Genomic DNA, 15,057 nt, shown 5'->3' with positions numbered 1-15,057 from the left:
TCAGGAAGGGCAGGCCTGTTGCCCGGCCCCTGTGTCCTGGGGGTTCATGCCCTCAGGCTCCCGAGAGTGTCCTCAGCATTATCCTGCCAGGGCCTGCTCTTCCTCCAGGCCCCCAGCCTCCCATAGAGGACATGTGCCCGTCACACCAAGACTTCACCCTCCCCAGGTCAACCTACCTTCCTGCCACCTACCCGCCCCAGGGACAAGTGAGAATGCCACTGAGGGCCAGTGCTCTCTCATCCTCCGTGGGCTGACCACAGGGCAAGGCCTCACTCCGACCCACTCTGCTGCACTGGCTTCTTTGCTCACCGGCCGGGTGGGGCGAGCCAGGTCTTCCCCAAGGTCCTCACCCTGACTCCCCGCAGGTCCTGTGCCCTCCACACACACCCTCACCCCAACCACCCCCAAGGCTCTGCTCCTTTGAAGCACAAGCCCTCAGGCCCTAACACCCAGACGTGGACATCAGGACGGCAGCATCGGCTCATCCTGCACGGGGCCTCCTGCCTCTTGCCTCTCTGGACTGCACGTGCTAGGGCCGAGGGTCCATCAGTCCTCCCTCTGGCCCTCACCTTCAATCCCACCAGGCCCCGGGCTGGCCCCCAGCCTGCTCCTTCCACCAAGCCCCCAGGCTCTAGGAGACTTGGCTGCCAAGCCAGGGCATGCCCCAGGTGGTCATCGGCCCCGGGGAACCCCAGGACCCAGTCTAGTCTGTGTCCCTAGGGCTTCAGTGCCCCTGTGGTCCTGGCCTTGGCCGCCAGCTACACGTGGTCCATTGCCCCTCACCCCACCCGACCCCACCGCCGCCCACACCCTGGAGGCAGTGCTCCAGCCCAATGGCCACAGTGTGGGAGGCCCCAACGCACCAGGCAGCTCAGGACTTGTCCACCGCCCCGCGGCCTCCCGAGGCTGAAGCAGGGGCAGGGCCGTGGTGCTGGGGGCTCCCTGGGGACCGACACCCTCGGGGAGACTCAGTCCCTCGGGTGTCCTCCCTCCACCCCTAGGAGACCCCGGGCCCCTCGGGCAGCCATCCTGAGGCCGGGCCGCTCACACCCAGGCCCTCCCCTCCGCCCGGACCCCAACGGAGGCAGGGAGTGACCGTCTTTCCATCAGGACCATGACCCAGCCAGGGGGCTTCCCAGGGCTCACAGAGGGGGCTGAGCTGGGGGGCGGGGGACAGGCTCCCTGGGCCCTTCTTCCCCACCCCTGCTGGCGGGGCTCCCTGGGTGCCTGGGCATCTGCCAGGCTCCACTGCCTGCCGGCCCATCGGCTCCCGGACACGGACACGAGGGGCGGGCAGAGCTTCGGGGACCCGGATACGCAGGTCGGGACACGCACACAGACACGCGGCATGGCCCCGTCCCGCACTCGGCCTGCCTCCCGGGACCGACTCTGGGCTGGGGTGCGGGGTCCCCCGGGCCTCTTCTGCATCCTCCCTGGGATTCCCAGCAGCACCCGGGGCCCTCCCCTTTGCCCACGTGTCCTAGGCCCTGCTCCTGACGCCAGGGGCCCCGTGTCTCGGGAGACCCGGATGTGGAAGTCTGAGCACCCATCCTCCCAAGTGAGGGCAAGTCCCCATCCCAGGGGGCCTCACAGCCCTGGCGACCCTCAGACGGGGTCCCCTTTGTCCCTGTCAGGGGTCCATCCCTCGCCTCCCCTTAGCCCCGCGACCCTCCCTCCACCCCCCTCAGCATCTGCTCCCGCCACAGCAGGCCTCAGGCTCTCAGGTACCCGGATGTGCCAGGCCTGCCGCACCTGCCGCCGCCATCTGGCCCATCCCGCTCCCCCGCGGCCTTCCCGGGCTGACCGTGGGCCCTGCCCTCCGCCGGGTCCCCTCTGTCCTCCCTCGGGGTTCGTACCTTGCCTCCCCTTCGCTCCTCAGCCGTGGACTCTGAGCACCTAAGAGCCGCTCCTAACGCCAAGTCTCTCAGAGACCCGGATGTGGAATTGGGCCCTCATCACGTGTTTGATGCCCCATCATCCCCCCCCACCTTCCGGGGACTGACCCCCCTGGAGCCTAGGGTTCCGCATCCCGCCCCTCCTCCCCGTGCTCACCGGAAATCCCTGCGGCACCTGGGTCCCCACCCCCCTCTGCCACCGTCCAGGCCCCGCTCCTGTCGCCAAGGAACCCCAGTCTCTTAGGGACCCAGACGGGAAAGTCTGACTGGCACCTGCCCAACGGAAGATCTCCAGTCGGCCTGGGGTTGGGGAGCTCCCATCCCTGCAGACCTTCTGCTGAGTCCTCTCTGTCCCCCTCAGGGTCCATCCCTCAGTCCCCTTAGCCCCTGGACCCTCCCTCTGCCCTCAGCGTGTGCTCCCGCCACACCAGGCCCCAGTCTCCCGGGTACCCAGATGTGCCAGGCCTGCCGCACCTGCCGCCTCCATCTGGCCCCATCCCACTCCTGCGCGGCCTTCCCGGGCTGAGGTTTCTGAAGTCCCGAGTCCCTCCATCATCCCTCCATATCCTCACCGGGAGGACCTGGGTCCACGCTCTGTCCACCTGAGGGACACCCTGCTTCTGAATCCAAGGGCCGTCAGTCTCTCGGGAAACCCCGATGTCAAAATCTGGCTGTGCTGCCCCCCTCCCCGCGGTTCCCCCTCCCAGCCCACGGGCCATGCAGGCCTGACATCACTGATGGCCTTCTGCTGGGGTTCCCTCTGTCCTCCCTCCGGGTTCATCCCTTGCTTTCCCTCCCGACACCCGCCAGGGCCCTCACCTCTCCTGCCTGAACATCTGCTCCTGCCACCAGGCCCACAGGCTCTCTGGGACCTGGATGCAGAAGTCACACTTGACCTTGTCCCCATGCGGCCCTGGGGTCTTTTGGGCTGACCCTGGGGCCTGACCCCTGTGAGGTCCCCTCTGTCCTCCATGCATCATGGACATCTTCCACTTAGGTAAAGGGCGTTAGGACGGATTCATGGAAAGCTATCTCCTGGACCCGAAGTTGTCCTTGCTCTATTTTTCATGAGTACTTTTAGTTACTGCAGAGCTTCCAGCTGCCTGAGGCAAGGTTAGAGGAAGTAAATATTGAATTCTGGTGGACCTATGCTCAGCCTTAAGGATGTCAGGAGCAGAGTATTAAAAAGTAATCCAAAATGATAAAAAAAAAAAAAGTGACCCAAAATGGCATATATATGCCTGTACTCAACCAGAAATCCACCTATCAGAGGAATTTTTCCATGTTTCCTTAAAAATTGCATGCATGCATACATACATATACATATGCATATGTGAATCAAGTTGCTGTAGGGTCATTCACTGACACAGAATGCGGAGCATGCCCCCTGCCTGGGCCTTCCACCTTCATGGATAAAACTCACAGTTCTCCAATTGCTCACATACCCGAGAATTCCAAGAGAAACTAATAATGAGGGTATCACCATAGACGTCTCTTCCCAGGTCCAAACACCATCTTGGAGGTGGGGATGCTCTCAACAGGATGGTCCACGGTGCTTCCTTCCTAGGAAACGTGGTCTATCAGGAGATTCTCAGCCCCTGCATGTGCCTTCTCCTGCCCTGGAGCCCACCCTTCCTCACCAGTTGAATAAGAAAAGGCGCCATCTCCACAGGATTCACAGCCCGCAAACATGTGCACCTTGGACCACTTCTTGTGACACAGGCCAGTCATCCTGCCACAGCACATGACTCACACCCTGCTACGCCACGACCTCAGAAGCCCCGGGGGGCCTCTTGAGCCAGGGACACTATCGGTACACAGTAGGTGCTCAACCAAAAGCGACTACATGATTTGTTGTGACAACTGACTTTATCCCTGGGAGGAGTTTCTGAGGTCACATTTGCCTTGGAGTTCTTTGAACTTTCTCAAGCATCTCTTGTGTGACACCTACTTCCAAATACCTCCAAATACAGGACCACGTCTAGTTTTCAAATGATTCTGTAATCTCAGCGGGGACGATTCGCTTTATGCATTTAATGGCCAGAGGCGACTACAGAGTTAGGTTCTGTGTCGGGGGAGAGAAGGTGATTCCTACCTGTTCTACGCGGACCAGTGATGACTCATTAGCGGGCCAGGTCCAAGAGGTAGACAGAAGAACACGAGGCGAAAACCAGGGGAAGGCGCTGTCATTCGGGAAAGTGCTAAGTCTGGAAACATTGCCAGCACCTGGGCAGCCAGTTCCCGAAGGCCTCTGGGGCTCAGACAGAAGAACTCTAGGTTAACGAGCCCACAGACACGACCCAAATCCTGTTTGATTCTCATTGTCACCTGCCTTCCTTAGCCCAGGTCTTGGAACCTTCGCCACGGCATCCATCCTTTTGTCACCTGGGAGACACCACGCTGTCCTCACTCCTGATGTAGAAGTCAGAAGGCTGGCCACAGGCTGGGCGGGGAGGGGACAGCATGGACTCGACATGGCTTCACACCAGGGTTCTAGTCTCTGCCTCGTCACTCACCAGCCATGTGATCCTGGGAAAAGGACCAACCCTGAGAGCCTTGGGGTTGTCACCTGTGAAGTAGGTGGTTGGAGCCGCCCCGCCCTGTCGGACGGCAGGAATGTGTGTTGGGGACAGGAAGCACCTTGCATGGCGCCTGGCATACATTGGAACCTGGATGAACGGCAGCTATGTTTAATGCTGTCCTGACCCTGGGGCCTCCCGCGCTCTCCTCTGGGATAGGTTTTGTTAGCCCGGCCAGAGTTAGAGTACCTGCAGCTCAACCTGACCTGGACCAGCTAATCGGCCAGAGAGGGTGCTTCAAATACGAAACTCAATCCATTTTCTAAATCAGGGGCTGTATGTGGGCTATAGGAGGCTATGTGTGGAACTCGGGTGCGGGGAGTTGTCCCAGCTGGATACAACACAGAGGTGCTACAAGCCTACAGTTCGAGTCAAAGACTGACTCCTTCCCTCCCTCCCGGCTGCTTTTGCACCCAAACACTGCTTTCCTTCAATTCTCCCCACCCAAACCTCAACTTTGCTGACTTACAGCTGTCCCGATGGCACTGGAGAGAACCAAATTAAAATGTCTTTTTGATGTCGTGGGCTCTGACTTTCCGTGGTCAGGAACAAGAGTTAGTCGAGAGTCTTCGGGGCTCCTTCAAAGGAATATAGGATTGTATTTCCCCAGAAATCCTTGCACATGATGCATATAAAACACCTAGTTCAGCAATGCCTGGGTGGCTCAGCGGTAGAGCGTCTGCCTTTCTTCCAGGTTGTGAACCCGGAGTCCTGGGATCGAGTCCCGGATCAGGCTCCCTGCATGGAGCCTGCTTCTCCCTCTGCCTGTGTCTCTACATCTCTCTCTCTCTGTGTGTCTCTCATGAAGAAATAAACAAAATCTTAAAGAAAAAAACCACCTAGTCTGTGCACTGTTTTCCACTGCACCAGGACAAGAGTGCAGTGCTTCCTATCTACGTCAGTTAGAGATTCTTTTCTGGTGTAACCACTAATCATAAAGAAAGAATCAAACACTCTGCTAAGTTGAGTTTTCTATTCCTGGCTCCTCTTTCAATCCTAAGACACAACGTGTGTGAATCTGGCTGCTGGCTCCCCTCAACTTCACTATAATTAACTCCTACAAAAGGAATCACAGTTTTGCACAATTCCAAACTTCCCAGGCTTGAGACATCTACATTTGATTATTACCTGTACACCCCCCTTTCTCATCCCTTCTTTTATTTCTTACTAAGGAGTTAGAAATTATCTCACTATTGTCCTGATATGTTTGCTGCTCCTAGACTTTATAATTGTATGGAATGTGGCGGGGGGGGGGGTGTCTTGTGTATGCTAGCATCCTCACCCTTTACACTAGGCCTTCTAAACAGTCAGTGCCTAATTAATGAATGGGGAATAAAATAACCCCAGAGCAGGGGTCTTATTTAAAGATTTAATATCTGAGACACTTTTGAATTAGTCAAGTATATCCTGGTATATATTTTTTAATTGAAGTATAGTTAACATACAATGTTATATTAGTTTCAGTTATATAATCATAGTGATTCAACAATTCTATTTTTAACTTTAAAAATTTTTTGTGGCCCCTCCATACTGCTTTCCAGAGTAGAACTACCCTATGATCTAGCAACTACATACTAGGTGTTTATCAAAAGAACACAAAAATAATAATTTGAAGGGATAAACGCACCTCAATGTTTATAAGAGAATTATCTACAATAGCCAAATTATGGAAACAGCTCAAATGTCCATCAACTGATGAATGTATAAAGAACTTGTGGTGTATACACACAGACACACACACACACACATACACACACACACAATCACACAGAATATCTCAGCCATCAAAAAGAATGAAATCTTGCCATTTGCAATGACATGGGTGGAACTAGAGTGTATTATGTTAAGTAAAAAAGTCTGTTAGAGAAAGACAAATACCATATGATTTCACTCAAATGTGGAATCTAAGAAACAAAAATTGATAAAAGGAAAAAAGGAGAGAAAGGCAAACCAAGAAATAGACTCTTAACTCTGGAGAACTAAAGGTTTTTGGAGGGGAGGTGGGTAGGGGAATGGGTGAAATGAGTGATGGGGATTAAGGTGTCCACTTGTCCTGTTGAGCATCAGTGTTGTATAAAAGTGTTGAATCACTAAATTGTACACCTGAAATTACATTGTATGTTAACTGGAATTTAAGTAAAAACATTTAAAAACCCAATCCTATACATTATTCCATGTTCAAAATGATAAATACTGCTTTTAATTTTATAGAATGATACACTCCAATAATTAACTAAATTTTACTTTTTCTATTTCTTTTTTTTACAGGGGGAAGGGCAGGGGGAGAAGGAGAGAGAGAATCTCAAGCAGACTCCGTGCCCAGCACATGAGCCTGACACAGGGTTTGATCTCACAACCCTGAGATCATGATCTGAGCCAAAATCAGGAGTCCAACACTTAACCAACTGAACCATACAGGTGCCCCATTTGTTTCTCTATTTCTTGACTCCATCTGTTTTATTGCTGACTTCTTTCACATTTTTAAGGAAACTTCTTTTCCAATGCTATGTTATCTTGTTTCACATCTCAAAGTGAGACGGAAGGTTTCCTAATTTGTTTTACAAAATAGCAAAACACAGAAAATCTTCAAATCAGCAAGGGAAAAACAACTTGTTATGAGGAACTCCCATAACACTATCAACTGATTTTTCAGCAAAAACTTTGCAGGGCAGATGAGAGTGGCACAATATACCCAAAGTGTTGAAAGAAAAAAGAAACCTTCCAACCAAGATACTCTTCCCAGCAAAGTCATGGCTCAGAATTGAAGGAAAGATAAATGGTTTTCCAGACAAGCACAAGCTCAAGATGTTCATCACCACTGAACTGGCCAGAAATGTTATAGGGATTTCCTTAAGAAAGCACACTAATTAGTAACAAGAAAACATATGAAAGCATAAATCTCACCAGTAAAATTAAATATATAGTAAAGGTAGTGGATTAATTGCTTATAAAGCTAGTATGAAAGTTAAAGACAAAAGAAATAAATATAAGTATAAAACACACAAGATACTTATTAAATGGAGTAAGTAGCAATATATTTGTGACTAATGTCATTTATAAACTTAGTACTTGATGTTAATTATATCTTCCATTAATAGGAGCAACATTTGAAAAATACCAAAAGGAGGAAATTCCAAATCATTCTTATGGAACAAGCACACAAAGATGTTATACACCCAACCCCCCACCACCACCACCAAACCCAATTCTGCCTCTTTACCACTTATACCAGTGACTGCTTTCTTCAAACACAAAATGAAATAACTGCCTCAGACTTCCCTTGGAGCAAGAGAAGCTGCTGGATATGGCCCTAAAACTGACCCTGGTCCTGGCCCTCCCACTACATCCCTGGCTGCAACCCTGGCTTGGGATCGCACTTCCTCATCTCTCAAGGCTTCCTCATACCAGACAGGAAAGGCACTGGGGATGGTATCATTGACCTTGGCCAAAAACTCTAAGATTTTCATCTTGCTGGTTTCGGCATGGGCCCTGGAACCCCACAGGAACTTGTAGCAGGCAGGGTTGCTGCCCGCCACCCGCCGGTACTCCAGGTAGCCTTCCTGCACCCAGATTTTGGTGAGGAGCTCCCTGGGCTCCCCATAGATGAAGTGCTCCTGACCATCATACACCCCCATGACTCCCAGCACTTCCCAGACATCCTCCTCAGGGGCACAGTTGCCACCCATATATATCACACCAAGGATATTTATCAAGAGGCCAGTCTTGGGCACACTCTGCTCACCATTCGGCATCTCATCGCAGGTGAGGCCCAGGGCAGTAACTAAGACATAGGCATGATCACTGGAATCCACTTCCCTCACATCAACACCAAAGAACAATTGCATGCACTCAAAAGCTTGGCTGAAGATCACAGGGAAGAGCTCCTGGTAATCTTGGCTGACAGTTTTCAGCATTTCTGCCTGTGTGGTCAGCTCGTTTGTTCTATACTTGAGAAGCAGGAATGCCACCAGGTCAGCTACCTTATCATCTATGGCATCTTCAAGTAAGAGCACAGTTTCTGGCAGGGCCTGCAAAGTGTTTGGCCCCTCCTCTTCTTGGCTTCTGGAGCCCTGATCTGATCTGATTGATGGAGTGACTTCCATGGCAGTGGAGGAGCAGGCTCTCTGAGGACTCTGGAGAAGACCTGGTGATCCAGAAGCAGCAGAAATCTTCATAGTGCCTGGGATCAGAAAGTAACAGAAGGAAGAGGAAGAGGAGGAATAGGAAGAGGAGGATGAGAAGGAAGAAGAGAAAGAGAAAGGGGAGGAATAGGAGGAGAAGAAGGAGGTTGCATTTTTCTTAGTTTCAGGAACCTGTGTCCCCAAAAGACCCTGTGTCACACTTTGGGACTAAAGGTGCTCTTCAAGCATGTGACACCAACACTTTGGAGTGGGAATCATGATTACTGTTGGCAAGAGTATGCACAGGAGGGGGGTGATGTGACCTATGGGCTTGCGGGAGAGAGGGAGCATGAGGGGTCTCAGCTGAGAAACACATCCTTGGTGACTCTAACAAAGGCATCTCAGGAGTCTCCTCTTTAGGGATGCTCTAGAGTCTCAAAGGGGTCTCTCCTCTTGGGAGACCTGTCCCCTGAGAACCTGAAGAAAGAAGTGAGCCAGTTCCTCAGGGTGCAGCCAGCAGGGTCTGAGGTTCTGGGACTGAGAATGAGCTTGGGTGGGCTTGGGTGCTGTAGGGTCCCCTCTGTTCTGGGATGGGAAAACCCCTGGCTCCACATTAGAGCATCATCTCACCTTGACTCCTGGCATTGCCCGGTCCTCCTCAGCTTTTTGACCTGAGAATGCATGTCTTACACTGAGGCCAAGGCCCTATTACCCAATTCCTGGATCCCCTGTAAAAGGGAGGGAAAGGGCATGTGAAAGTGCAGACTGCGAGCACAGCCCTACACCCCAAGTGCTGACTTGGAGGGCTGGGCCAGACTCTGTGAGGTCCCCAAAAATTCAGTCTGGATAGTCCCCTCCATGCTCATTCAGGAGACTCACCTTTCCCCTGACAGGATGTGAACCCCTTCCTTCTGCTGGCCTGAGACAAAACTCTCAGAACAAGACCTCTGACACTGAACAAAAGGAAGTGAGGGGAAGCCACTTCTGGACATACCTGCAAAGGTGTTTCAGGGGGAACAGCAAGGGGCAGCCAAGCACTGTGGAGTCCATCTGTCCTGGGACTGGGGGTGGGGGGAATGCATGCTCTGTCCCTATGTTGATGCGTAGCAGGGCTTCCCTCTCTTATCCTGAGGCCACTCTCTTTAAATGAAAGTCTCACATTTATGTGAGACCAAAGATGGAAGAGAGGGAGCACCACAGCTTTAGGTCCTCCCATGGCTGACATAAATGGGCAGGAAGGGCTGAGGTTTCGTGTATTCTTACATGGATTTACCCAGTCCTTTCTCATGGTCCTCACTGTCTCCTGACAAAGCCTGGGCCCTTTCCATCTGTTCACCACAGTACAGCCCTCTATGCTGAACCCTCAATTCCCTCAGATGCTTAAGCAGGAACTCAGTTAACACATTGGCAACCCTTCCCCAATTCCTGCCTGGGACCTGCTGGGGCTGACAGCTGTGACCCGATTCTGAGAGCCCCTTCTATTCTGGGGTCAAGGGTCCCCTCAGTCCTACCTTGGGGTCTTCACCCTGACTCCTGGCAGGACATAGGCTGTCCTCTCTCCTGACTTGTCATCCTGCTCCTTACACCAGGACTCCTGACTCTCTGAGACCCAGATGTGGAAATCTGGACTCCCTACATGTCCCTGTCTCTACCTCTCCCGACCAGGAACTTTCCTGGACTGACTCTGTTTGGGGGTCCAGGGTCCCTCAAACCTTCCTCTGCATCTTCACCAGGAATCCCAGCAGGACTTGGACCCTCCCCTCTGACTACTTGAGGCCCTACTTCTGACAACAGGCCCTTAGTCTCTCAGAGACCAGGATGTGGAACTGGCCAGATTGGCTGCATGTCCCCTTCCCATCCAGGAGCCTTCCTAGACAGACACTGGGACCTAACCTCTGTGTGGTCGCTTCTGTCGTCCCTCAGGGTTCATACTTTGACTCCAATTAGCTCCTGGGACCTTTCCTCTGACCACCTGAGGTTTGATCCTTACATGAGGCCCTTATTCTGAGACCGGGATGCGGAAGTCTGGACTCACCCTGTGTTTCTATCCTCCCGCAACGGACCTTCCCAGGACTGACTCCGCTGGCGTGCAGGGTCCACCCCCCATCCTCCCTCTGCATCCTCGCCAGGAATCCCGGCAGCATCCGGGGCTCTCCCCTGTGCCCACTTGTCCGAAGCCCTGCACCTGAAGCCAGGGTCCCCCAGTCTCTCGGGAGACCCAGATGGGGAAGTCTGGCCGCCCGGCCGCACGCAGGTCCCCAGCCTGCCCAGGGGGCCTCCGAGGCCTCCTATCCCTGGCGACCTCCTGCCAGGTCCCCTCTGTCCTGGGCTCCAGGGCCCCCGCCCCCACAGGCACGCCCTGTGCCCCTGCCCAGCCCCGGCTCCTGAGCTCCGGGGGCTCCGGTCCCCAACCCCAGCCTGCCCAGGGGGCCTCCCAGGCCTCCTATCCCTGGCGACCTCCTGCCAGGTCCCCTCTGTCCTGGGCTCCAGGGCCCCCGTCCCCACAGGCACGCCCTGTGCCCCTGCCCCAGCCCCGGCTCCTGAGCTCCGGGGGCTCCGGTCCCCACCCCCAGCCCCCGAGGCGCATTTCCCGGGTGGCCGAGGGTGTCCTGCCTCCCCAGGGCCGCCCCCCAGCCCCGAGGGGGGGCCCGGTGCCTCCATCTCTCGGGGAGGGCGGGCCGCGGGTGGACGCATGAAGGTGGGGTGGGGGACCCCCGCAGTTCTCCCTCAGGTCCTCACCCCGCTCCGCGGAGGGCCCGGGCCCGTCCTGCCTCCGGGGACCCGAGGCCACTGACCAGGCCCCAGCATCCAGGCCTCAGCTCCACGCCGAGGCCCCGCCTTCCCCCGGTGGTCTCTCAGGGTTACCAGCATGGCCACCTGGCTCCCGGGGGCCCCCCGCCACCCTCCGGGCCCCCTCCCGGGGCTACCTGCTCTCCTGGCTGCTGCTAGGCCCGCGCATGGCCTCCTTTCCTCAGCCGGGGACCCCAATCCCGCCTCCCAGCCTAAGTCTCTCCACTCTCTCAGATCTCCTAGGCGGAAGTCGGCCCACGTCACATCCGGACCCCGTTGCAGGCTAACAGCATGTAGGGCAGAGATGGGTTCCGGGGTGTGGTAGGTGGAGGGAGTGGAGGTAGGGAGGGAAGGGAAGGCGGGGGTCCATCTGTCCTCTTTGGGGTCCTTACCTTGACTCTAGCAGGGTTGGGCCCCTGCCCCCTGCAAGAGCCTTGCTTACCAATCAAACCCTAGGAGTGTGGCTTCTCATTGTCCTAGAAGTAGGCATATATAGGCAGGTCACAGCCCTGGGTAGACCACTGGGAAATTTTGACAAGGCAAAGGTGACCAGGAAACCACAAATCCCTAGCAAAGTTGTAGAACAACCAACCCCAAGCATCAAAAGGAGGAAAAAGAGGAAGATGCCCTCTAACTCAAGTTCAGACACAGTCAGTGTCAAGGTGATACGACCACACCCAAGCTCTTTCCCTTACTCTTTAAAACCTCCCCCAAACTCCTACCCTGTTCTTGCCTGTCAGACCCTCTCCTCAGCCTGCACTCCTTCTCATTAAGCCCTTGTTCCCATCCACCCCCCATCATCTTTCCTGAAACCATTGTCCTGTTCTCACCCTGTTGTCATTCCAGGTGCCCAAGACAACTTCAAGGGAGTTCAAGAATAAAAAATCCTCTCCAAAAATTCCCACTCCTTCAAGAAAACCTAACAATGCTAGAAGGCTAATACTATGAGGCCTTTATAATAAGCCAAATGTGGGACTGAATCAAAATGAGGCAGGGCAGGACTAAAAGCATGGAGAAATTCACCCCTTTAAGAGATGACCTGGACAGCCAGTAGCTTCAGAGAGAGGCCAGAGACCTCAAAACTACCTGTGAAATCTCCAAAGTCTGACCCCTGAGAAATGCCCAGTGGTTTAGAAGACAAATATTGCATCTACAGGATATGCCAATAATGATGATTAAAATCAACAAATTGTGAAAAGATGTGTGTGTGCACATGTGTGTGTTCATGAATTCTCTGAATGTGGAGAGGAAAGAAGGAAAGAAGGAAATAAGCAAATATATGAAAAGGGAGAAAGGTGGGGTCCTACAGGGTTGGGAGTCAGGTCAGAGAGTCTACAGTAAGCCATATATGGAAGATAAGGACTGGGTGAGGTGATGAGCACTGAAAAAAAATAACAACCAAAAAAAACATTATATTTTATCCCATGGGCAAGGAGGAAAAGGGCTTGTTGCTTCTGTTTGTGTGTCTTGGGGGAGCATGGCACAATCTCAAGGCATAGATTGCAAGAACTTATATATAGAATGATATGTATGGGTGGCAGTGAATCCCCCAAAAGGCAGACAAATACATCACCTCTAGGTCACTTACATCGTAGTTGTTTAAAATTATTTTTTACACTTTCAAAATGATGAATTTTATATTATGTGAATTTGTTATAAAGAAAAATTTACAGCATCTAAAAAAAGGGGGGGAGGTAATATATAGCCATGGTAGAAAACTTGAGAAATATATGAGTAAAAAGAAGAAAATCATCCTTAAGTTTGTAATCTGTACAATTACCGTGGTTAATGTTTAGTTTTATTCTGGACACATGCAACCTATATATGTGTATGCATATATATATATGCATAAAAACCACCTATAGACAGGGACCATAAGGGAAAAGAGGGAAACTGAGTGGGGAAAAATTAAAGAGGAAGACAAACCATGAGAGACTCTGAACTCTGGGAAACACAGGTGCGGAAGGGGCACTGAGGAGGGCACATGATGAAATGAGCACTGGGTGTCATACTATATGTTGGCAAATTGAATTTAAATAAAATATTTATTTATTTTTTAATACTAAATTTATTTTTTATTGGTGTTCAATTTGCCAACATACAGAATAACACCCAGTGCTCATCCCGTCAAGTGCCCCCCTCAGTGCCCGTCACACATACACCCCCACCCCCCGCCCTCCTCCCCTTCCACCACCCCTAGTTCGTTTCCTAGAGTTAGGAGTCTTCATGTTCTGTCTCCCTTTCTGATATTTCCTACCCATTTCTTCTCCCTTCCCTCTATTCCCTTTCACTATTATCTATATTCCCCAAATGAATGAGACCATATAATGTTTGTCCTTCTCCGATTGACTTATTTCACTCAGCATAATACCCTCCAGTTCCATCCACGTTGAAGCAAATGGTGGGTAAATTTTTTTTGTTGTATTTCACTCTATGCTGTAAGCAACTGAAGGCCCTCAAAATAACCAAAAACCTTATACTACTGAAAATCAATATTAGTACTCCCCAGCATTAAAATCATAGTGTTTGGACACCCAAATCCAACACCAATTGGGTCATTTTTTTTTTTTGCTAAGAAATTTGAATTAAATAGTAGCCCTCCAAAAGCAGGGCAATTGGAATGGTTCACACCCAGTGCAGGCAATAAACTGCAGACAACTTTTAAAATCAAATTTATAAAATTGAGATCATTGTAGATTCACATGCAATCATAAATAATAAAAGGAGATTCTTTGTACCCTTTATCCAGTTCCACTAATGGTAACTTATTATTAATTGTGGTAGTATTGTATCAAAACTGGGATATTGACATGAATACAGAATATTTTCATCATTTCAAGAATCCCTCATATTGCCCACTTATGGACACATCCACTTCCTTCCTATCTCCACTCCTTCTTTAACTTCTAGTAACCAGTCATCTGTTCTCCATTTCTATATTACTGTCATTTCAAGAAAATTATATAAATTGAATGGTACATAAGTTGTAGGAATTGGCTTTTTTCACTCAGCATTATTCTCTGCAGATTTATCCAGGTCTTTGTTGTATATATCAGTAGTTCATGTCTTTTTATTGCTGAATAGTATTCTATGGTATGTATGTACCACAGTTTGTTTGACCATTACGCCATTTGAAAGGTATCAGACTGTTTCTGCCATTTGGCTATTATGAATAAAACTGTTCTGGATAAATATGTATAGGCTCTGGGTGAAAATAAGTTTTCACTTCTCAGGACAAATGCTCAGGAATATATGGGTCATATGGTAGTTGTGTGTTTCTTTTTTATTTATTTATTTAAATTTAATTAATTAACATCTGGTGTGTTATTAGATTCAGAGGTAGAGTTCGGTGGTTCATCAGTGTTGTTTTTTATTTATTTATTCATGACACACACACACACACACACACACACACACACACAGGCAGAGGGAGAAGCAGGCTTCTGGCAAGGAGCACAATGCAGGATTCAATACTGGATCCCAGGATCACACCCTGAGTCGAAGGCAGATGCTCAACCACTGAGCCACCCAAGTGTCCCAGTGATTCATCAGTCTGAATGAATTTTTTTACTTTTACTCAGTGCTCATTACCTCGAGTACCCTCCTTAATACCTCATCTCCCCCTCCCCTCCCCTCCATCAACCCTCGGTTTGTTTCCTATGCTTAAGAGTC

At 51.2% G+C, this 15,057-nt stretch overlaps 1 protein-coding gene across 1 annotated transcript; it reads right to left on the bottom strand.

The window, feature by feature from the left end:
- Nucleotides 1-7,743: 7,743 nt before the first annotated feature.
- On the bottom strand, nucleotides 7,744-10,715 carry LOC121482707 (melanoma-associated antigen 10-like). Its single transcript, XM_041740513.1, has 3 exons — nucleotides 10,631-10,715; nucleotides 9,226-9,266; nucleotides 7,744-8,787 (listed from the first exon to the last, which is right to left on the bottom strand). Exons 1-3 carry the CDS (start codon nucleotides 10,713-10,715, stop codon nucleotides 7,744-7,746), a joined length of 1,170 nt encoding a protein of 389 aa, XP_041596447.1.
- Between the last annotated feature and the right edge of the window lie 4,342 nt (nucleotides 10,716-15,057).

The sequence above is a fragment of the Vulpes lagopus genome, chromosome X (genome assembly GCF_018345385.1).
Source record: "Vulpes lagopus strain Blue_001 chromosome X, ASM1834538v1, whole genome shotgun sequence".
In the NCBI taxonomy this organism is placed as follows: Eukaryota; Metazoa; Chordata; class Mammalia; order Carnivora; family Canidae; genus Vulpes; species Vulpes lagopus.
Note: the sequence above shows the minus strand (reverse complement) of the source record. Positions and strands in the feature narration are given on the sequence as shown.

Bases quoted from the DNA above. Each gene is read 5' to 3' on its own strand.
- LOC121482707 (XM_041740513.1), bottom strand. From the start codon at position 10,715: ATGCAGAGGGAGGATGGGGGGTGGACCCTGCACGCCAGCGGAGTCAGT. The intron at 9,267-10,630 runs GTGAGTCCAGAC...ATGCATTCTCAG, and splicing joins CGGGAGGATAGAAACACAGG to GTCAAAAAGCTGAGGAGGAC. The intron at 8,788-9,225 runs GTGAGATGATGC...TTGGGGACACAG, and splicing joins GGGCAATGCCAGGAGTCAAG to GTTCCTGAAACTAAGAAAAA.